We start from the raw sequence: 24,771 nt of genomic DNA on the forward strand, positions 1-24,771 counted from the left end.
GAACAAGTAAAAAGGTTTGGTGAACAGTTAGCTGGTCTCCGGCACTGTGGGTAGTTTCCAAACAGAATAGGGGTTTAGATCCTGGGTAGCCCAAAAGATTGATCAGCGTTCACGGCACATCCTGATTCCACTGGATGGTACTATCGTGAATGACTGATACAAATTCAAATCAAGAATACAAGCAAAGAAGCCACGTTCTTCTATTCTCCTCCTTTTGGCCCATGCATCCCAGAATAGAAATACAATTTTTTGTTGCTGAGCATGTAATGAAACAGGATTTTACTGCCGCTCTTGGGCTTGTGAGTATCCCTTGCATTTACCCAACCAGAGAGCCTTGAAGGAAACCATTCAAGAGCTGGCAGATTAATCACTGGCTTTAAATCTAAGTCAAGGAAACGGATAATGCACTTTAGAAGGTCCACAGTGTGAGGGGCACCAAGTTCAAGCCTTTGCAAAAGAAATGGAATCTGTTGGATTGGAAAACCCATTTAACCATCATCCGAGTAGGAGGGCACAGAAAGAAGGGAAAGTGAGAACTGATTATCTGTTCAGTCCATGTCTGTTCTCTGTTAGTCACCCAGGTGACCTAGGTTGATGGCTTATTTCTCTAAAAGAGGAGAAAAATGAATGAGGAGAACAGAGCTGCCAGCAGGAGGAGTCAGGGAACTTGAATACTGTCTTTAGAAATGAAGAAGAGAAGAACCGAGAATAGGAGCAAAAATAAGGGCATTGCAGGGAATCCTTTATGACCTACAATGCACTCTCTCACCTGTGCAGGTGACCTCTACCCTCAGAACGGCCATAATCCCAACACTTCCTCCCATTTAACTAATGGGGAAATCCAGGCTCCCGGAGATGAATTCTTATCCGAGGCTCACAGCTGCTTAGTGGTAGAGTTGGGCAAACCCACACGACTCTCTTAACTTCTTTCTACCTGACCATTTCCTGTTTTTACATTCTTCCTTTCGGGTATTTGTTTGAAATTTGTACTATGGTGTTCATTTGGTTTACTAAACACTAAGTAACTGGGGTATAATGCCTTCAGTCACTTGTATAGCCTTGCAAAAGTTCCATATCATTTTCCCAGTTGCACAGAAAACTCCACTTTAGGTCAGGATGTTCAACTGGGCACACACGCGACTTGGCTTCTCAGAGTCTCAATTCCTTCATCAAAGCCTCGGTGTGATTATAAGTTCTTTCCAGCTCTGACGACCCATCAGTCCAGGAGATATAAAATGCTTCCACCATATCATCCCTGGGGGAAAGTTGGACTTCTCCCTGCTGGAGTTTGATATAATTTCCTCCCGGGGAATAGGTGTTGCTGGTAGATAGCCCAGTGCTTGGAGCCACGGCTGGTGTCAAGGGGGGATGTTAAGTAGCTGCTGGCTTCCTGCTGGTACAGGGTCACCACAGGCAAGGTGGGCATGCCTAAGCGTTAGCCCACCAGCTGAGGATCGGATCGGGCATCAGAAGCATTTCCATGATGATGAAGTGGCGTGGAGGAATTTCAGACCAAGGGAAGAGGAGGGCTTGCTGTGATGGCAGGTGATGGAATCCGAAGGGCTGGGAGGATGGAACCCGTGGTGGGGCGTTAAAGAAAAGGCGTGAGCACGGGAGGAGGATGGGGTAGGGAAGTAGTCCATCCCCAGCGTGAAGAGCGCACTTGAGATCAGCGATCATGACTTTAAAAGAAGACCCGTTAAGATTGCTCGTATTTTTCTCTAAGCCACATCCAGCTTCATGGGTGCAGGTGTGGAGGGCAGAGGGGGAGTTAATCAAGGTTGGGGTTGAGCCAGATGAATGTCGTGAAGGCAAGGACAAGGGTGTGATAGTGATTTTGATGCCTGGCCGTAGAATGTAAGCTGAGAAAGAAGGGGAGGGAGGGTGTGAGAGAGGTGGAAATACCACCTGGGGAGAGGACTTCCTGGATCTGGGGAGGGTACCAGGATGGTTGAAGTTGAAAGGGTAAAGGAAATGAGCTGGAAAGAGAGGAGGCGGTTGCTGGAGGTTAGGAAGTTTGGAACAGGTATTTACAGAGGGGAAGCACTTTGGGGGAATCCGGGTCCAGGGTTACGGTTGTGGAAATGAGTGGCTGAGGTCGGGTGGAAGATGAGATCATCGGAGGGTGGCGATCAGGCCGGGATGTCGGAAGGAGCATCTCGGTGGATACTGAAGTCCCAAGAGTGATGGCAGGAGGTGTGTTGCAGAGTGACAGCGAGCCAGAGCCAACATCTTCACGGAAGGACTGGACGTAACCTAGAGGGGCTGTAGAGGTTGTCAGCAAGAGAGGGTGGGGCAGGTCCAGTGTGTCCCCTGAAAGCATCAGCTGGAAGTACTCCTGGGAGGAGTGTTAAAAGCAGTGCGTCCCACTGGGGAGCACTGCAGACCCGCTGGGGAGTAGGGGGAGCCATCCTTCCAGCCGAGCGCCTAGAAGAGAGGGGAGGACATTCAGAAAAGCTGGGAAATGTATCATGAGTCCCAGGGGGGCACAGAGAAAGAATTTCAAGGGTTTGTGGCCTGGGTGCGGATGAGGTGATGATTACGATGGGGTCAGAAAATGTAACTTCTAGAACAGTGTGGGAATTCGACTGCAGGGCTCCCTGGGCAAATGGCTTGAGCTGCAGTGAAACAATATTTTCTCATGGGACGATGAAGCGGATTCTGTCATCTGAGGCTGCGTCACGTGCGTGGAAAGTTTCGAGGCTGCTGAAATGAAATTTATTTATGCGTGTAGATATGCCTGCAGCCTTCAATATCCTTGTTAGTATAGGACTGCTACGTTTTTATCACAGTAAGATCTGTTTTCCAAAAATCATCTTAGGGGAGATCTTAGGAAATTATGTGTATTTATATATACAGACATATATGTATCACATATATTTATTTATTGTATTACATATAATATATATATATTTAAGAGTCATTTGATAAAGTGGGTTTTTGGAACACTCAAGAAAAATGATATCAGAAATGCATTGTGTTATGTGGACATTTACCTCTTCTATTATTTGTGCGACTACATTTTTTCTCTGCTGATTTATTCATTTCTCAGTATTTCCTTGCAATGAATGGTACTGCATTTGTATATATTTTCTACTTTCCCATGTGATCAAATATTTCCAGTTTTTGTTCATATCCTAGTTCAAACAAGAAAACATAACCAATGCAGATTACTCTGTCCTTTTATTTAAAACAAAGGGGCGGCGGTGAAAATGACATTTGTTTTTAGGTGTTTGTATGTGTAGATTGTGAATCTTTGCTATCAGGACGAGATGCTCAGCACGTGGCCACACATGGTGGGCAGTCAGTCAGTGTTTGTTGATAACAAAACAATAAGTAATCACTCGACAACCAAAGCCAGTTTACTTTCAGTGTTCTCGCACAGTTTGTACATTCAGCTTTTTATTCCTGCAGGCTATGAAAAATTGACTAAGCCAGGTTCTAACAGGCTGTGAGACCCTCAAAGGCTGGGCCTCCTGCCCCTCTCCCCGTGCACTGACGGTCTCATGGAGGGATGCCCGGTAAAGGTTGGTTGAGGGAGGAAGGAGAGACAGTCCGAAGTTTCTTGAGCACCAATTATGTGCCAGGTACCATAGTAAGCCCTTTGCGTATATTATCAGAATATTCTTCATAAGCAGTCTATACAGCAAATAGGTATTATCTCTCTTTTAGACATGACATAATTGGGTGAATGAGGTTTAGTAAGTTGCCCAAGGCCGCAAAGTCACCGGTGGTGGCGGAGGGGTAAACGCCGAGATGTGGCAGACTCCAAAGTCCATGACCTTTGTAGTAAACCCCTCTGCCTTGGAGGGAGGAAGGAAGGAAGGAAGAAAGAAGGGAGGGAGGGAGGGGTGGAGGGAGAGAGGAGGGAGGAGGGAAGGAAGGAAAGATAAATAAGGAGAGAATATGGGAAAAAGAGAACGAGTAACCATTTTTTGGCTGTTGAAATTCAAAAATAAAACTTTCACCTGAATATGCTCCTAAGTGTTAACATGGCACGACCTCTTTTAGCAGCTCAGTTTCTTGAACTGTCAACTGCCTTAGCAATCGTGAAAGCTGGTCGGCTCCTGCAGAAGAAACATGGAAAGCAGAGGCATAGTTAGTTATCAGGACGTAACCCCACATTACCATTGGGTCTGGAAAATATCCAAAAAAAAGGAGATGTATGTTCCTGTCTGTGTGAAATGTTATCAGCCATTTCATAGTTAGGCTAACAGCCCATAATCACCAGCCTGCGGGGACATTTAAAAAATATCTGTGTAACCTAATCTTATCTAAAGCTAATCCAACCCAAATGCTTATCCTAACTGACTAATCCACGTAGAGCCGTAGCTCTCACTAATCTTGGAACTAGCTAGAATGCTGTCTTCTCTATGGCAACATCTAGGTCATTAGCAAGTCTTTACTTCTTTTGTCTACCTAGCTTGAGGAAGCTGTTAAGTCCCTAGGTTCCAAACTTTACCCATGAAATAATAGGTTCTCCACTCACAATTCCTCAACACATATTTTTCTTCATTTCAAATTGTGTGACATGTTAGTGAACAAGACAAAGCCCTGCTTGTCCAGATAGCAAGTCTGGGAAAGGAGAGGGGCTTTCCTGGCGAACATTAACAGAGTCTGCATACTTTAACTTTCAACACTCAAAAAAAGTTTGTGGGAGAAAAGCAAGATAATACAACTTTGAATTAAATATTAATCAGAAAGGGGCCAACTCAGGAAGGTTGAGTGCATTGGTTTTCTCATGGAAATGGAACAGGAATGGACGGAAGCATATCCTTCACAGATATCATTATTATATATATTTCAACTTTTCTTATGCTTCAAACCTATCCAGTGTAAGTTTCCCTGTGCACTGCGTGATTTTGTTTATTTCATTTTCTCCTGTGGGCTGGTACAAAAAAGTAAATTCAGGGAACTTTTGCTTGTAATTGGTCAAGGCTCATGAGACACTGTGTGATAAGGGGAAAATACTGATTTTTAAATTCAAAAGACCAGATGCTTCTACTGGACAAGTTGCTTTTAAGACTCAGTGTCCTTATTTTTAGTAGAAAAAATTATATCTGCATAACCAGGTTGATGTGTGCAATCAGTGAGATGCTATCTGAGAAGTCACTTTTTAAGTTGGTATGTGTCCCATAAATAGATGATGTATTGAAATAAAAATTCTCTGAGAAAAACTGTTATACCACATTCAAAAATCTATCCTGCTGAGCAGGTCATGAAAGAAGTTGTATTCCTATGGACAGATCTTAAAGCAAATTGAGGCTCCTTGGGAGAGAAAATTGTTATAATAAAAAAACCTCTGCTATCCCCACAAAATCAAACATGCTATAAACTATTTTAACATACTTTTCCTCCACTGCACACTGAGCAAATACACTTCTCCTAGATTCTCAGTGTGACACTTAAAAGACACTCGGGTCGAATGTGGCCGAAGGAGTGGAAATTGGGACTGGGGAGAAATTGTCCAGTAAAAGAATAAAAAACTAAACTCATTCAGTGTCTCGACAGGCCAGCCCTGTTTCTTGTTTTTAGTTCTGCTCTGTGACCACTTCTCCATCTTTAAGGTTAGATTAATTTAAAGGGGGTGATTATCAAATGGATGTTTAGCAATTAGCAAGTAGGAAGTGTAATGGGACAGCTTTACATATAAACAGACTATTGTTATAATAAGTATTTCTTTCCAGAAATTAAATCTGGTGATGTCTGGCAGATACAGGGTCATCTCCCAGGGCAGGTCACTGGGGATAGATGACCTGCACGTTCCTGTAGGCTCATGTTCTAAGATTCCGTCCCAGAGAACCAGCGTGGGGTGGAGGAAGGGCTGAGAAAGACATCTCCATGACATTGAAGCTGCAGGAGAAATTTTGGGGAAAAAATTCCACCGTGACCTTCTAGAAATGACAATCCTTCAAAAACTTTTAAACAGCTTTCTCTGACATTATTTCATTTGGTCACAAAATGGCCCTTGATCTAACCAACTAGCAAGAAGTAACGATAGAGTTCCAGCCTGAAGAAAAATGTTCTGCAAGTCCTCGTTATGACATGTATTACGTGTATTACGGTATTATGAGGGGCACTAAGAAGACTGCATCTCCAGCAAGTGCTTGCAGGGCTAAGCCCCATCTCTCACATCTTGTGTTTCCAACATGCAACGCACGCTGGGCTGTGTGAGGTCCCAGTGTTCAGGGAAGTGAACTATTTTGTACTTAGCAATGACTGTATCTGATGGCCTCCTCCTTTTGTGGCCCTGAGCAATTCAGGAACGAGCTTACCTGTGGCCTCAGAAGGAAATACATTTTATTTAATAATAGTCCAACACACATCCCAAAGTGTGTGTCTGTAAACCCCACCTGAGGCTTGAAAAGCATTGGCTTAACCGTATCTATGCCTACGTCTCTTCCACTTCATGAGCAGGGGCTGCTTGTACTTTCAGTATAATCTAAACTGCTCTCTGTCAGCCCCTCCTGGTGACCTCATTGCTTGGCATGCGGAAAACACCGGCCTGGCACATTGGGCTGATGAAGGCCGTGGCCATTTGAAAACTCAGCTCAAATAAATCTCTAGTACAGTTATTTTCAACCATTATTAGTGGATAAAACTAAACATAACAATGTTGATGATATTTGGGGTTTTCTGTGGAATCCAGTTGCCAGGGTGTTTGGGACAACGCACATCAGATAAGGAGAAAAACTGTAGGGCTGGGAGGCCCAATCTTTAAAATATGTTGTGCATTTGGGCTTTAATGTGCCCGCTCTTGCTGGAAGGTTGTAAACAAGCTGACATTCTTTGAGTGCAGCCTTGCTGCTTCAGGGGACCATTTTTAACGCATCCCTTTGAAGTCCCCATCACATGATGGCTCCTCCTCTCCATCATTTCCTCTGACCTCTTGGTAAACAGCCTGGACCCTGGTCTCAGTCCCCAGCGCTTTTCACCTGAAATGGGACTGGGGGTGGCTGATTGCCCCATCTCCAGTCTCTCCTCTTTACTCCCCCAAGGCTGTAGGGGAAGGTTTCTTAAGTGCAACTTTCTTCCTGTTTCCTTGGGATTTAAAAACCCCTGTGACCTACCTGTCACCTAGAGAATGAAGTTCAAATGTCTCCATAGGACTCAACTTCCCACTCCAGCCGGACTGCTCTGAGCCTCCCCTCCCCGCTTCAGGGATCCTGGCCCAGGCTTCCCAGCCAGGGAGGCACCTCCCCGACTTGTGTTTGCCAGCCCTTCGTTTCTCACATGGCACAGACGTTCTCCTTTGGCTTCCCAGCTTTCCCAGGAGAATGTCACCTCTACCTCCAGCTTGGTGGACCATTGAAGCAGGCGTGCCTACGCTAACCAGCCGCACAGAATAGCTGCACTCCTGCGCTTGTCAGAGAGGACATTGAAATTCACTGCCCCTCAATGCACAGTAACCGTCAAAACTAGCTGGAGAGGGGACCTTCCCGGTGGTCCAGTGCTTAAGACTCCGTGCTCCCATTGCAGGGGGCGCAGGTTTGATCCCTGGTCTGGGAACTAAGATCCCGCATGCCGCACAGCGCGGCCAAAAAATTAAAAAAAAAAAAAAACTAGATGGAGAGAAATGATCCATATCAAGGATTTCCTGAAAGGTGTGAAGTTCTCTCAGTCCTCCTGCATCTCCACAATCTACCCTTGGGTGACACCAGACCTCTGGAAAACCACTTACCTAAAGCTGAATTATTTTGGCCACCTATAGAAATTTTTTAAATTGTACTTTGACCATATTAGAACAGCTCTGGAACATCGTGACTGTACCTGCCATGCAATGCTGAGAAGGATGACGGTCACCATATTGTACAATGTTCTCTCTTATGAGGGTCCTGGGGATGTCATCTCTCTGGTGTCTTAGCCAGAAATAGCTATGGTCCTTCCAAGCAATTATTTTGTTTTTGTCTTAAGGACACGAGAAACTCCTCAAGTTATCCTTCTACATTGCTTGCTAGAAAGCCTGAGTGAAATCAGTGGCCCACCTTTAGCAAATTTATAGGACATCATAGAATGAAGTGAAGGTCTCTTGACATCCTTCTGGCTTCATTATAGTTTTCCTGTCCCCATTGTCACTTAAATTTTATCATTTGCTTTTGTACTGTGTATGCCTTTTTATTATTTATTTATTTATTTTATACATTTATTATTTATTTATTTATTACTTTTGGCTGCGTTGGGTCTTCGTTGCTGTGTGCGCGGCTTTCTCTAGTTGCGGTGAGCGGGGGCTGCTCTTCGTTGTGTTGCACGGGCTTCTCATCGTGGTGGCTTCTCTTGTTGCGGAACACGGGCTCTAGGTGCACGGGCTTCAGTAGTTGTGGTGTGCGGGCTCAGTAGTTGTGGCTCGCGGGCTCTAGAGCGCAGGCTCAGTAGTTGTGGCACACGGGCTTAGTTGCCCCGCGGCATGTGGGATCTTCCTGGACCAGGACTCAAACCCGTGTCCCCTGCATTGGCAGGTGGATTCTTAACCACTGCGCCACCAGGGAAGCCCCTGTGTCTGCCTTTTTAAATGGACTTCATTCCTTTTTGGAATTTAGTATGAATAAATAAGCCAGGCCTGGCCAGTCACTGGTAAGGATGCCCAATGGTGCTTAAAGAGGGGCAGTCTTGCCCCTTCGGCAACAGGGAAAGGGAAGAGGAAAGGGTCAGGTAGCCGGGAGAGGGTTGCCTCACACAGCTGCAATGGCTGCCCCGCATTTTGGCTGCACTCTGGAAATTGATGCATATCCTGTGTGCAAAGTATCTGGGATCTACTGGACACACTGTCAGTTCAGACACTCAGTTTTCACAGCTTTCATGAGGCACGCTCATCTATTAGGATGAAGAGACTCCAAGATACTCTTAAAATTCACTTAAAATATTTATTTGTTTATCTATTTATTTATTTGGCTGCGTCAGGTCTTAGTTGCAGGACACGGGATCTTTGTTGTGGTGGGCAGGCTCTTCGTTGTGGCATATGGGCTTCTCTCTAGTTGCGGTGCGCGGGCTGAGTTGCCCCGTGACATGTGGGGTCTTACTTCCCTGGCCAGGGATCGAACCCACGTCCCCTGCATTGGAAGGCAGATTCTTAACCACTGGACCACCAGGGAAGTCCCTCAAAATTCATTTTAAAAATGGTTATTGAATGCCTTCTATGTCCCATTGACTTAGGCCATGAGAACACAGCAACATGAAAGATGCCCAGAGTTCGGTTCCATGGAAACTCCAGGGACAGCCATCCGGGAAAGGTCACAGTGTAGGGGCAACAGACCTCTGGTCTTCCCTTTGGAGGGAATGTGCTCTAAACCCAGGGAGCCTCTCTGAGAAGGATATGGGCCTGATTTGCATGTGAACAACAAAATTAGTGCCTTTGCAGACATGACTGGGTTTCATTATTTTCATATTCTTTTACAATGTGAACCCGACTATGAATCTTTTGTTCCTAAGAAAAGGCACCAAGACCTACCTGAACTGAGTATTTATTAAAAACCTCGGGCAGTTACAATGTCTCTACCAAGCCTAGCAGTCCTTCACAGCAAACCCCTTCCTCAACGGTCCTCTTATCAGTGTAGAAATGAGCCCCTGCTTCTCACAGAGGATGGTGCTAATTTATTTCCTTCAGATGGTAGAAATCCAAATTCTGCATCATCTCATGTACTCATAAACACACACACACTCCTTCCAGTTTGATGTAAAACAAACAAACAAACAACGCTGGCGTCAGCCCAACACGATAAAATGCTTGACCTGGATGGAGAAAAAGAAAGGAGGGAAAAAAAACCCCTCAAGGCATGTCATTTAAACAGTTTTGCTAATCTATGTGAGGTGAAAGTCCCCCTTTATGCTTCTCCTTTGTGAGATCTATTACTTCTTTCACTGGAACAGCGTTTCTTCCCAAATCATATTATTAACTAGCAGTAAACCAGTGTTGTTTATTGTGCCATTGGGGTGGGATGAGACCTCCCCCACCCCTGGAGCCTAACGCCCGCAGTCCCGGGGTCCCAGTAGGTGTCTCAGTTAGGACGCAGTGGTGGTTCGTTACTCACTCTGGGTGCTCCAGAGCTTGCGATCTGAATCACTCACTGCTTGTGTTTCACCTGTGTATTTCTGTACATCTTTCCCAGAGGGAATAAGAGTTTTATGTTACAGAATGAGCAAAGAGATCCCTGAAATGTTTAAAAAAGAGTGCTTTCAGCTAAGACCCAAAGCAATGAGGTCTTGGAGAAAGATGAATGGAATCCTAAGACCTGGGATCAGCTCTTCACTGTTTCACTTGATGTTACAGCAACCTGCATGCTCTCCCCTTCCTGATCTTGACTCCTAGTTCATGGACTGTTATCCTAACAGTTCTGCGTGTACATTTTTATTTGAAGGTTGCAGTTTTTCATCTCTGATGTATTACGGTCATCTCACGCATGGGTTCTATAGAGAGGCTTAGTTTAAGCATTGCCTTTCTTTATCTTCCTCCTGTAATGTAACAAGAGTCTGTTGCATCTGCTATGTATTTTCTCAATAGGGTGTCTGTTGCCTGTAATATAGTGATCTGGATAAGAATTCTTTCATTTGTTCATCCAGCTATTCCTTCGATCATTCTGCCAACCACCTTGTTATCACCTACTAAGTACCAGGCATGGTGAATAATGAGATGGGATCCCAGGAAAAATGAATGGTGTGGAAGTGGGTGTAGGGACAGGTTTCATGTTTGCATTAAGTTTCAAAAGACATGTAAAAGGATTCAGAGACTTTTTCTTTTGGCCAAGATGGAGTAGCCAGTATTGGAATATCCTTCCTGCCACAAATAATGATAAAGCTGGAAAAAACATATTAATCAACTGTTTTCAGATATTGGACAATACACAGTGCAAGACTCTGATCATTGAAAGAGGGGAAGCATACAAAGTGAGCTCCCACAATTGTCCCTGCTTTCTTCCCAGAGGCACTTTCTTATCTGTAGTAACAGGGAGGTGGAGCCCAAAGAGAGCACAGTGGTCTTGTTTAGCTAGGGAGGTAGAATCAGAATTCTGGGCTGCTAAGTAGCTGGACTTTGTGGGTCAGAGTACTAGGCAGGAGTGAATTTCACAGATAAGGAGCTACAGAAATCAGTATAGGGTTCCCCTTTAGTGATTGAATGAATATTAACCTGCTTTTGTATAGCAAGAGCCTGTATAATCAAGACCTGACAGAGAACAGTAACTGGTGAGGTGAGCTAAATAGAGATGACAGAGGCCATATCATGCTGAGAGATGTAGAAATTCCAATTAGCCAGTGGAGAGACCTGGCTGAACATCCCAGGAATTCAACTGAGCTCCAGAAAGACCAACTTTAGGAGTAAAGATATTCTCACCCTAGAATAAGGACTACTGTAGACATTTCCAAACAAAGATTAAAAACAAGTTTCAAAAGGATCAATCTGACAAGCTGACGTGCAAATAAATTGACTCATTAACAGAACATAACTCTCTCTAAAGGAAGAAAAGAAAAAACAGTCCAGACTGTCAATACTATAACATCAACAATACCCAGCATATAATAAAAGTTTGTAGATATGTAAATAAGCAGGAAAAAAGTGACCCATAACCAGCAAAACAAAACAAAATAGAAACACACCCAAAGATGTTGGAGTTAACAGAAAAGAAGTTTCAAACAGATATTAATATGTTTAGGAATTCAAAGGAAAAATTATCATAATGAATGAATTAATTGAGACTATCAATTGACAGGAAAAAAACTGAAATTCTGGAAATGAATAAAACACAATGTCTGAAATGAAAAACTTAAGAGGATAGGCTTAACAGGAAAAAAAAGGATCAATGAACTTGAAGACAAAGCAATAGAAACCATTCAAACTGATGTGCAAATAATGAAAAAATTAAAGAAAATAGAGATTCAGTGATGTGTGAGACAATATCAAGCATCCTAACATATGTATAAGTGGAATCCCAAAAGGAGAAGCAATAAATAGGGGCAGAAAAAAATTGAAGAAATATTATTCAAAAATTTTAAAAATTTGATGAAAAATATCAATTCATAAATCCCAAGAGCTCAGCACACCCCAAGCAGGATAAACACAAAGAAAACCAAACCTAAGTGCATGATCATCAAATAGCTGAAAATTAAAGAATAATTATAAGAGCGTCTGAGATTTTTTTATCATCATTTTATCAAGACCGTGAGAAAAATTTAAAAACACATAATATACTGGGAAACAACTATGTGAGTTAATCACTAACATCTCATTAAAAAATAATGCAAGCCAGAAAATAATGCAATGATATTTTTTAAGTGCTGGAAGGAACATAAAACTGTCAACCCAGAATTCTACATCTAGGAAAATGAAGGCAAAATTTAAGTTTTTACAGATAAAGAAAAGTTGACATAATCACCAGATAACCTGCGCTGTAAGAAATATTGAAGGAAATTCTTTAGGCTGAAAGAAAATGATAGCAGATGGAAAATTGATTCTACATAAAAGAATGAAGATTGCCAGAAATGGTAAATATGTAAGCAAAGATTTTTTTTCTTTCTAAGCCTTTACAAAATTGATTGTTTAAAGCAAAATAATAACAAACTATTGTGGGGTTTAAATGTTAATATACATTAAAGTAAAATGCTTGACAACAATAGCACAAAGGACATGAAGGATTAAATATACCATTGTAATAGTCCTACATTACAGGAAGAGTAGTATGAATTTTACCCATGTGATAGGGTAAAAATGCACATTATAATTCCTAGAGAAACTGCAAAAAATAAAACAGAGTTACAGCTAACTGATTTAAAAGCTGATACATAGTAAATTACTAAAATTTATTCAGCACGCTCCCCCCGCCCCCAGATATCGGAAAGAATGCAAAGAGAAAAAAATGGACGAATTAAAAATACTGCAAGATGGTTGATTTATACCCAGTCATATAAATAATCACATTAATGTAAATGGACTAATCACTGTAATTAAAAGGTGGAGATTATCAAACTGATAAAAAAGCAAATCCTAACTATGTGCAGTTTACAAGAGATATGTTTTAAATACAAAGACATGGATAGATTAAAAGTAGAATGATAGAAAGTTTTTAAGATTTATTTATTATTTTTTAATTTAATTTAATTTACTTTTGGCTGTGTTGGCTCTTAGTTGCAGCATGCAGGATCTTTTGTTGGGGCACGCGGGCTCTTCACTGCGGAGTGCAGGCTTCTTTCTAGTTGTGGCGTGCAGGCTCCATGGCGCGTCGGCTCTAGTTGAGGTGCTCGAGCTCAGTAGTTGTGGTGCTTACGCTTAGTTGCCCTGCGGCATGTGGGATCTCAGTTCCCCAACCAGGGATCGAACCCGCATCCCTTGCATTGCAAGGTGAATTCTTTACCATTGGACCACCAGGGAAGTCCCAAAAGGACAGAAAGTTTTATCCCTTACAAACACTAATTATGAGAAAGCTAGAATAGCTGTATTAATATCAGAGTCATGACAAGGTATATTAACAAAATAAAGATATTTCATAATGACTGAAGAGTCAATTCATCAAGAAGACAAAACAGTCCTAAATATGCATACACCTAATAACAGAGCTGTAAGGAATAAAAACTGAGTAGGTGAGTTACAAAACAATTTACCTGAATGAAAATTTTAAACACAATATAAAAAATTGGTGGGATACAACTAAAGCAATTCATAGAGAAAAACTTACTTTTTTTGTGCTTCCTTTTTCCTTCTGTCAATAACTAAGGACTCGATTATCTTGAAAAAGATACAAACCACCACCACCACAACCAATAACAACAACTATCCCAGTTGATTGGCTGTCCTTCCTAGCTTCTCTCTTATTTCTTTTCTTCTCTTCACCATGACTTTGGTTTAAGTGGTTTGTACTTATGGTTATTAACACCTATTACTACTGTCCTGTCATCACTAATTCTTTCCTTATCCTCTTATCCTCATAGGGCAGCCCATCTCATTGTTGAACTCATAGTTGTTAAAATGACCTTTGTTATAGTAAACGCTATACCCTGAAGCTTTTTCCCATTGGTCATAATAATGCCCTCTGGGACTACAGAGAATATCAAGTTCACATTTCCACAATAGCCCTTCAGATAGTTGTTGAAGACGACCATTGTCTCCCCCAAAGTCTTCTTTTATGCAAAGTCAAAGTCCCTGGATCTTTTAGTCATTCTTCAGTAACATAATTTGAGTTATTTTACAACCCTGTAGTTTTCTTGATATGTAACTAACAATCTGTATGATCTTGTTCAAATCAGTACTATTTTTTTTTTAATGGAGAAAGTGTAAGTAGCCCAAATCATCTAGTTTTATTTCATTTCATCAGTAACCCTTTATGTGTAGCATCCAAAGGAATAAAACGAGGTATATTCTGACTCTTGCTATCCCTTTGTTTTGATGGTATCAAGATCACATTCAGTTTTCAAGTGTTATCCTACTTCGGGTTCATATGTTCAAAGAAATTACCAAAGTATTTGTTAAGTATGCTACTATATATTAATGAACTGTGTAGCTGGTTTTTTGAACCAAGATGCAGGACATTCCATTTATTTCTACTAATTTTCAGTGTATTAGTTTCAGTCTGCCAAAGCCGTTTGGCAAGATGTCCTTAGATTGTAACTCTGCATTCCGGGAGGTACCAGTAATCTCATGCCATTAGCATACTGTATATGTTTCCCCTCAAATCATTAACAAAAATATTAAAGAAGATATGGTGTCTCATTTAGCAAAGATCGTTGACACCCGTTATCCTGTGTTTTTAGAACTAGCTCCTTTGGAAATGTATTCAGCTCACCCGGCACTCCCAGTCATGTGAGGTGAGGTGGTGCACTTAGGCTGTGAAGCTCTTCCAGGACACCCCTCCTGGTAACACTTCAGCATGCACCTAGCTGCTCTCAGACCTTTCCACCTGCCACCTTCTTTAGCCTCCTATCTGCTCAGCCATGACCTGCAGGTTTCTGGAAAGGGGAACTCAAGGATATAACCGTCCTGCATTTTGACCATTCGCGTCCACGACCACCATGAGAATGTGTCTCTTCTAACACAAAAAAACCAGGAGGAGATGAGAATTAGAAGGGATATGGATGAATAAGAGAATTAATGATTATGGGACTTCCCTGGCGGTCCAATGGTTAAGACTCGGTGCTTCCAATGCAGGGGGGCGTGGGTTGGAGCCCTGGTCCGGGAACTAAGATCCCACATGCTGCGTGGCCAAAAAAAAAAAAAAAAAAAAGCAAAAGAAAAAAGCATTAATGATTGTAAGATTGGTGACTTATTTGGGGGTACTTGTTTGAACTAAGCACTACACAAATCTCCTGATTTCTAGACTCTCTTCAGCATCTTTCCCTCAATAAGGGCAAGGGGAAAATCCATTCGAAACAAAGGTTATCCTACGACCTCTTTACAACTGCCGTCGTGTTTGTTACTCTGCCAGGGACCTACTGCCAGCAGAGGGAGGTGGAAGCCATCACAGAGGGCGATGAGGATGACAGAGGCTGCTGCTGCTGCAAACCAGGTCACCTACTCCACCTGTTGTCCTGCAATGCCGCCTTTAACCTCCGCTGGCTCACCTGGGAGATAGCGCGAGCGCAGTACATCCTGGAGGGCTACAGCATCACAGACAACAACGCGGCCAGCATGCTGCAGGTTTTTGACCTCCGAAGGATCCTCATCCGATACTACATCAAGGTATTGCTCCGGGTCCCAGACCCTTTGTCTGAGTAATGATGCCGGGCTGGCTCCAGAGGCTCCTGGAAAGCTGTGTAAAGAGCTTAGGAAGCTTCTCCACAGCTTGTGAATCAGAGGCTTAGCTAGGTTTTGGAGCCACCGGTTTCGTGAAAAAGCCTCGAGGGCTTTGGATTGGCCTGCCGTGCATGCCCCAAGTCATATCCTAAGCCTGGGCACGAAGAGGTAGTCTGTTTTCTTGCCTGGATCTTCTTCTCCACTTTTAACACCACATGAGTTGCTTGACAAATGGAAACATCCTGGAAGTATGACCAGACCTCAATTTTTACGAGTTATAAGGATCAATTTAGAGGCTCTGCAAATTTCTACCTTTTAGAACCAGAGTTAATTTTTTAAGTTCATGATAAAAATGCAAAAATAGAGTTAAATGATCCAATCAGGATTAGCTATGACAGCCTTTTCTTCTTACTCGTATGGGGACTAGTACATTTTTTCAGTTGCTCGGTACCTACAACTGCTCAACCTGTATTCGGCCTCAGAACATGTGCTGGTTTTGAATAAATCTCCTAGAGGAGACTTATGTGAGACTTGACCAAGGATGCAGCACGATAATAGGGGCGAAAGTGTTTTCTAAGGGGGGCGGGACGGGCGAGGGTGTCTGTGGCTGAGGGTGTCTGTGATGGCTCCTATTCTGAGGATCTACTTTGCATGGTGAAAGCCCTGGATGGTCCTCAGAGGGGTCCACGTTTTAATGCCATTCACAAGGAAGAAGCTCATTCACCTGAGACCCCAAACTCTCTGCCAGCTGAGGCTGAGACAAGTGGTCCAGCAGAAATAAGGAAATACAAAATGAAAAGATAACACGGGCCCCTGAAGTTTCAGGAATTTCCATCAACTAAAAAGGAGGACATTTAGAGATTGGAAATAACTCCTGGGGGGAACCCCAGCGTCTGCAGCAATAGCTGCTAAATTGTTCAGGAAATAGAATTCAGACTATGAAAATCAGAAAGTTAAAGAACTCCTAATGATTACACCCCAAGGTTATTGCAACAAGAAATGTTGGAGTGACAGAGATGTTCTGTGGCAGAATATTTAAAACAGCTTGAGCAGTTCGTGCTCAGCACCTTCGTGTGTGCTAGAGGGATGCAAAACTTTACATCCAAACCTCACAAAAAATGGTAAATGTTTGCCCAACCTCACACACATTGGGGAAGATTTGGGAAGTGAATCAGGAAGTTGTGATCTTTTGCTTCGCGACTCCATGTTTGTTCCCTTGACCGTTATGTCTGAGAGCCAAGAAGTTTTTCACAGAGTCAACTCTCGGGAAATTGGGTCCATCAATTGGTATTACTTGGCAGTGGGCCGTGAGATCCCAGTGGCACACACACACGCAGGAAGTGTATTCCTCTCACACGTAAATGAAGCTCTGCTCCAAGTCCTCAGGGACCAAGGTTCCTTCCAGCTCCCAGCTCCACCATTTTTAGTGTCTCCCCCATCTTAAGGCTTAAATGGATGGAGAGAGGGACACAGAAAGTGAAGGCCAAGGGCATGCACAAGCTATTCCTTAAGAAGGTTCCTGAGGGACTTCCCTGGTGGTCCAGTGGTTAAGGGTCTGCACTCCCAATGCAGGGGGCCCAGGTTCGATCCCTGGTCAGGGAACTAGCTCCTGCATGCATGCCGCAACTAAGACCCAGCGCAGCCTAAATAAATAAATAAAATAAATAGATTTTTTTTTTTTTTTTTAAAGAAAAGGTTTCTGAAAGTTACCACAGTACGCTGTAGCTGTGTCCCATTGGCCAGAAGATTGTCATATGCCAGCTTCGAGGGGGATCTAGAAAGGGTATTCTGGGCAGCCATGAACCCAGACAGAAATTGTGTGTCATGGAAAAAGGAGAAAACAGATGTCAAATGGCAACCAGCTCTCTCTGGTGCCTCCCTCCCAAAGGAGAGGGTCCCTTGAGGATCCGCTTTAGTTCTAGGTGGCAACAGGATGGGGTCATTGCAGGGGGGCTAGATCCAGGGGCCGACTGCAGCCGTGCCAGGGCTGGGAGCTTACTCCGAGGTGGCAGCTGGGGACAGCAGTCTAGATGGGCCAGATGGATGAGCCCTGGAGCCACATGTCTCCTTGGTGCCTCAAGAACAGGGCAGGACAGAAGGGGCAATTCAAGATGGTGTAGTAGAAGGACCTTGAACTCACCTCCTCTTATGAGCACACCGAAAACACAAGTAACTGCTGAGCAGCCATCGATAAAAAAGACTGGAAGAATAGGGCAAGGCTGTCTGTGTGCCAGCAGAGCCCTCTGCTGTTATTTCTGATGGGCTTTCCATCCCCACCCTTTCCTATGCACGTGTGCCCTCCCCATCCCCGCCCTTGCATGGCTGCATCCCAGCCCCCTCTTCCTGCGCTTCTCTTTCAACCTGAGCTCCCAGGGCAGCTCCCCCTCACATCCTCCCTGGGGTCCAGGCTGCCATTTGCCTCCCCGTCCTCTGAAACCTTTTCTCTTTCCCTTCTGGCAACTCCCTGCTCCCTCTGTGGGTCCCCAGACCTGAGTGTGATGACTTACCTATGGAGGTGCCCGTAGTTTTTAGATGAACGAAGGTTGCAGGTAATGCAGAATCTGAGCCATCCAGTCTGGACGGACGAGATCCAGGTGTAGCCAAGAGTCTGCAGGATCTGCTCCAGGCATTAGTGGCGGGATGGAGTTCAAGATTGAGCCACGTCTCTGAATCTGGAGCTCCCCATAGACGGCTTTTCCATGGGCCAGACGTGTGGACAGACAGGCCTCACATGATGGGGCCAGCAGGTCGCCGTGAGTGGGCGAGAGGGGAGAGCGAAGGGCTGAGGTGCCCCCTCTGGGTCCACCCGCTTGGCTTTTCCAGAAGCCTGGGGGGGCTCCATGCCAGGACCTGCCTTTTGATGTCTCTCTCCCTCCCTTCACATTCCTCCTCTCCTAACGTTACAGAGAAGAGCTAAATCAGACTCCATGTTGGATCTGTTTCTTTTACTTTAACCTTTGCTTCCCATTGCTTTTCTTCACTAAAAGGATCCTGTCTATACATAATGGCCCGCCTCAGGGAACCCTGCCCCTCTGCCTAGATATTAAACCAAAGTGCCTTTGTTCAGGGCAACCTCCGGCCCCGCCCACCTGTGGATGGCTGCAAGAAAGAAGAAATTAACACACCCCCTCCCCGAGGCTGGCCATTCCAGGGGATATTGGCAAAACTTACGGCCTTTTTACTTTACTTCCTCACCCCCTCCGCCTCTCTGTTCTATAAAAGAAACTGGCATCCAGACCCCGATAAGATGGTTCTTTCGAGACTTTAGTCTGCCGTCTTCTCGGTCTGCCAGCTTTCCGAACAAAGTTGTCTTCCCTGCCTCAGCACCTCGTCTGCCGATTTACTGGCCTGTTGTGCGGCGCGCAAAGGGAGCTTGGACTCGGCAACACTAACTCCTGGCAACATGCCTCCTGATTCCCTGTACGTTTTCTGAAATGACAGTTTGCAATCTGATAAACAAACCCAGGATAACATGTGAGTGGCGGAGGGCTGAGGGAGGCCCCCAGAATCCGCCAGGAGACGGTGGGCTTGTGGGAAGACAGTCCATTGACCCTGTTTTCTACGAGCGGGCAGTGATGCCGACATGAGAGTTTGGGGACGGGGGGTGCAGGAGAGGCGCACAGGGCGATGGTTTGTGACCCATCGGGCGATTCCCAGGAGCCAGGGGGCAGACCTGTGGCATCAGGATCCCCCAGCCAGCCAGATCATTACAGATTGCCACGTCCTACCCAGAAATTCCCATTCTGTGCACCTGGGGAGTGCCCCAAACACCTATATTTTGAAATAAGTTCCCTAGGTGATTTGATATGCAACTAGGCTTGGGGACCACTACAGACATTTGTGCTCAATAGAAACAGAATCAGTGCTCAGGAGAGGCTGAGATTTGGGGACAGATGGATCTCATGGTACCTCCTGGTAATTCACATCAGCACCAGTAAGGCCTGTTCACATGAGACTTTGTCTAAACATCACACTCAGTGCCTTCCTACCCTTCGGGGACCGGCAGCTCAGAAACTCTACTCATCTCCCTGGTACAGTTAGTTCAAGGAAATTTCAGGAGTGCTGAGTGCCTATGACGACAGAAGAAACAGCACTTGAGGGTAAAACCAAATGAATAGATGTCAATCCACTGTATGGCACAGGGAGCTATAGCTCTGTGCTCTGTGAAGACCTAGATGGGTGGGATGGGGGGGCGGTGGGAGGGAGGTCCAAGAGGGAGGGGATATATGTATACATACAGCTGATTCACTTCGTTGTACAGCAGAAACTAATGCAACATTGTAAAGCAATTATACTCCAATAAATTAAAAAAAAAAGAATATTTTCTTCTTTGGCCTAGGCTACTCAGTGAACGAAATTGCCTTTGTAGCCCTGAATTGCTTCAAGTTTCAGGGGTTTGGTTTCATTCTTTTTATTATTTTTATTGGACAGAAAGAAAAGCTTGGAATAATTCCTTTGCACAAAAGGATTTTTTTATTAATCTCATAATAAACTGGGTCAGTTCTCCCCACCCTCTATGAATATATTTGAAATCATTGCCTTTCTGACGACTGGAGGTTTTCCCTGGTGCCTCATGCATCTCTCCTCCATTCATTAGTGATTAAAACCCTCTAGCCGTCAAGAAATCAGCTTTCTGTGAGGGCCTGCTTTCCCAGCCACCATTGTTTCTGCACAACTCTTAGAAAGGAGATACGCTTATCACCTGCCCTGCAGGATACGGTGGAAACACCCGGGGATGTGGGCCTGCCTGCCAGGTCCCCCTCCTAGAATGCGCTGTCTGGGAGAATATGCTGATCTACAATGAAAATGAGAGACCAGGAGGATCCCTGCTAGAGGAGCCAGATATGGTGGATTAATTCAGAAGAGGCTCTGCTTTCAACATGGATCAGGTTCCACGCAGTCAATTCATGTCACCATCCTGACTTAGCAGTTTGACTTAGTGTGAGATCCGTTTCATCCTGACAGATTCTGAAGGATTTCACACCATTCATTGACAGAATTTCTGCCTAAATAAAGGGGAAATGGGGTACGGTTTGCAGCCAGTTGGAGTGGTTCTGTTTCCTCCCAGTGAGAGGAGTTGGTACTGACACCGAGGGAGAGCCAAGCATTCCATTCAGAAGCCAGCGCTGCAAGACTTCGCCAGAACTAGAGGAGGGAGTTTGAGCCTCTGGGATTCGAAGTCCTTGTTAACTATTCTGACTTCATCGGTGGAGGGGTTATTTTCATTCCTCCCTAGGAACGAGTGAAAAGGTTAACGCTCAGCTTTCCATTTTTGTTTGTTATTTCTGTCTGGTACACGTGATTAGGACATATCGAGGAAAAACTAGACCAGATGTTTGCTCGAGCCAGGTGTTTAGACAGACCAGATTTCTTTCTTGCCTTTGTGATTGTCAGCTGAGGAGCCATGCCTTTGATCGCGGTCACGTTTCCTCTTTGGCTCGTGACTTTGGACCGAGCACTTAGACCGTCTACCTCATGGAAGTTTTAAGTTACCCCGCCAGCTGGTAGAAAATAAAACACCCTCCAGAGTCTTGATTTACGTATTTGAATATTAGATGTGCACTCTGGTGACCACGGGAGATTCAGCTGTCTCCTCTTTCCGAATCCCCTGCTCGAAACCTCTCCTGAGCTCTGCTCTTGCTGCCCGCCCTGGGCCTCAAGCTTGCGGGGTAGGTAAGTCATAGATGCTGAAGAGATGATGATGATTAAGATTCTTGCACACGTCCCATGTGCCAGGCCAGGTGCTAAGCGCTTCATATGCATGATCTCATTTTAAACCTCAAAACGGTGATGAAGAGTGGCCATGATTAGTGCCTCTGTCTTTTGCCCCTCTGCTTTCAGCTTCCCCTGGCCTCTTCCTCCTTTCCTCTTTCCTTCCCTCCTTCTCTCCCTCCCTGCCTCCCCTGAAGGGGTTTCCTAAGGCCAGCAGTGCTGCTTGGACGCAGAGCTGCAGAGGTTGGGGAAACATGTGAACTACTGAATTTTGCTTACTGTCTGCGGACTTCATGCTTCCACTCCCCCGCTTGGGGGTCAGGTGGATGATGGAGCCTAGTAGAGATTATGCCCCAAAGAAGGAAGACCACACACCGTGAGCCACAGATGAGCCTCCTCCAACATGCAGGCTGCCGTCGGTCCTAACAGCAGAGAGAGGCTGAGTCAGGTGTCTGCCGTGGTTTTGCCCAAATCCAGAGACCACTTGTGTCTGTCTGCTCAGCATTCAAACTCCTGCGGTAACCTGAAATCAGACACCTCGGCAACCTCCGACCTTGGCGCTCTGGGTTTCACGTCCCGGCTAAAGGGAAGAAGAGGAGGGGAGCTGGGGGGTGCCGCCTAGCAAAGGGCCCCTCTGCCCGCTCACCTCCGTCGCCTAAGCCCTGCTCACGTTCGTCCCGTGTGCATTACTTTCTGTCTTCTCGCTTGGCCAGAATGCCTTTTATAATCGGAGAAGGCCATCAGTGAAGGGTAGGATTCTACGGGAGCACGAGCCACTGCCTTCTTTGCATCAAACGCCGCCCCTGCCCCTCCCGTCGCTCTCAGTTTGCATATAGGATGCAAGCTGTGTTCCCGGACCCATCTCAGCCCCGGTGGCACCAGCCACTTCCCTTTTCCTGTGATAACGGAAGCGGAGTGAGGTTGCAAGGGACTTGTCCGTAGATACTACCGTCTGTTCCTGATGTGTCCACAGCAGGCTTGGATTTTTCTTTTTCTCTGTCACATGTTTACTTCTCCAGGCTGGATGCTAGCCTTCTTGAAGGATGAACTCATTCGAAAACTATAAGATGGCTTTCAATAAATCTGTAGCTCAGAATCATAAAGCCCGAGGGTGGCGCTTTCCCCAGTTGGATTCATAAGTGGAATGTCTGATGTAGGAGGACACATGGGTTATTTTTGAAGACATCACAGATGTCCACTGTCTGGGTACCCAGGATTATGTATACGTGTGTGTGTGTGTGTGTGTGTGTGTGTGTGAACAATTTCACATCATAAGTACTTTCCATAAGTACCTTGTTGCTTTAGCTCATGACACACTCTTTGTCTGAGGCCCTGGAGGAGGACCTGTCCTGATCTCTCCAAGCAACATCAGCCCAGCCTGGCCTCCGGGAAGCCTAAAGAAACCATGATGCTTTTGTGTGCATCTCTCAGAAAGGATGGCGCTGGCTGTCATTCTCTCTCACCAAGGAGATTCTGTTCTGGTACATTCTCCTCTTCTGACGTCCCTCTTCCCTCCACTGACTCTCAAGAGAGAACATTTTAAAACATCTCCAGTGGGTTCTGTGCATTAAATCTAGCAGGAAATACAGGTGATACCACCTGTGGGGATCTCATGTCTCATACCTCCCTGATGTTGATTTACCTTATGAAATATAGTTGAAAAAGTCTTTCTGGCTTTGGAATGGCTATAAGAGCTGAAAATCTTGCTTTCTCTTGGCAGAGTATAATATACTATATGGTGACGTCCCCCAAACTGTTCTCCTGGATCAAAAACGAATCCCTTCTCAAGTCCCTGCAGCCCTTTGCCAAGTGGCATTACATTGAGCGTGACCTTGCGATGTTCAGCGTGAACATCGATGACGACTATGTCCCGTGTCTCCAGGGCATCACTCGAGCCAGCTACTGCAACGTGTATCTGGAGTGGATTCAGTACTGTGCACGGAAGAGGCAAGAGGTAGGTAGGGGAGGTGGGGGTGAGGAGAGCCTTGTAAAGACCATCTCTTTCTTTTTTTTTTTTTAATTTAATTTTATTTATTTTTTACACAGCAGGTTCTTATTAGTTATCCATTTTATACATATTAGTGTATACATGTCAATCCCAATCTCCCAATTCATCACACCACCTCCCCCCTGCCGCTTTCCCCCCTTGGTGTCCATACGTTTGTTCTCTACATCTGTGTCTCAGTTTCTGCCCTGCAAACCGGTTCATGTGTACCATTTTTCTAGGTTCCACATATATGCGCTAATATACGATATTTGTTTTTCTCTTTCTGACTTACTTCACTCTGTATGACAGTCTCTAGATTCATCCACGTCTCTACAAATGACCCAATTTTGTTCCTTTTTATGGCTGAGTAATATTCCATTGTATATATGTACCACATCTTCTTTATCCATTCGTCTGTTGATGGGCATTTAGGTTGCTTCTGTGACCTGGCTATTGTAAATAGTGCTGCAATGAACATTAGGGTGCATGTGTCTTTTTGAATTATGGTTTTCTCTGGGTATATGCCCAGTAGTGGGATTGCTGGGTCATATGGTAGTTCTATTTTTAGTTCTTTAAGGAGCCTCCATACTGTTCTCCATAGTGGCTGTATCAATTTACATTCCCACCAACAGTGCAAGAGGGTTCCCTTTTCTCCACACCCTCTCCAGCATTTGTTGTTTGTAGATTTTCTGATGATGCCCATTCTAACTGGTGTGAGGTGATACCTCATTGTAGTTTTAATTTGCATTTCTCTAATAATCTCTTTCTTATACTATAGATTATAATGAAATAGAGGCGAGGAAGGACACTAGTATTTGCTTTTAAAAAAAATATGTATAAATTTATTTATTTTATTTATTTTTTAATAGCTACTTTATTTATTTATTTATTTATTTATTTATTTATTTATTTATTTATTTATTTATTTATGGCTGTGTTGGGTCTTCGTTTCTGTGCGAGGGCTTTCTCTAGTTGTGGCAAGCAGGGGCCACTTTTTTTTTTTTTTTTTTTAAAGATCAATCTCTTGCCAGTTGGTTGCCAAGACTAGTATGTTTTTTTTTTGTTTTTTTTTTAATTAATTAATTAATTAATTAATTTTTGGCTGTGTTGGGTCTTCGCTTCTGTGCGAGGGCTTTCTCTAGTTGTGGCATGTGGGGGCCACTCTTCACCGCGATGCGTGGGCCTCTCACTATCGTGGCCTCTCTTGTTGCGGAACACAGGCTCCAGACGCGCAGGCTCAGTAGTTGTGGCTCACGGGCCCAGTCGCTCCGCGGCATGTGGGATCTTCCCAGACCAGGGCTCGAACCCGTGTCCCCTGCATTGGCAGGCGGATTCTCAACCACTGCGCCACCAGGGAAGCCCA

The 24,771-nt window shown here is 44.5% G+C and overlaps 1 protein-coding gene across 1 annotated transcript in view; it reads left to right on the forward strand.

Annotated features, from left to right (window-relative positions):
- The window catches only part of PCNX2 (pecanex 2), a 303,741-nt gene that overhangs the window by 251,488 nt on the left and 27,482 nt on the right, over positions 1-24,771 (forward strand). Inside the window, exons 26-27 of the mRNA XM_061182433.1 lie at positions 15,402-15,655; positions 23,142-23,375. Of these exons, the coding sequence (XP_061038416.1) occupies positions 15,402-15,655; positions 23,142-23,375 (488 nt within the window). The remainder of the gene's footprint in view (positions 1-15,401; positions 15,656-23,141; positions 23,376-24,771) is intronic.

Source organism: Eubalaena glacialis, chromosome 1 (assembly GCF_028564815.1).
Source record: "Eubalaena glacialis isolate mEubGla1 chromosome 1, mEubGla1.1.hap2.+ XY, whole genome shotgun sequence".
NCBI classification, from domain to species: Eukaryota; Metazoa; Chordata; class Mammalia; order Artiodactyla; family Balaenidae; genus Eubalaena; species Eubalaena glacialis.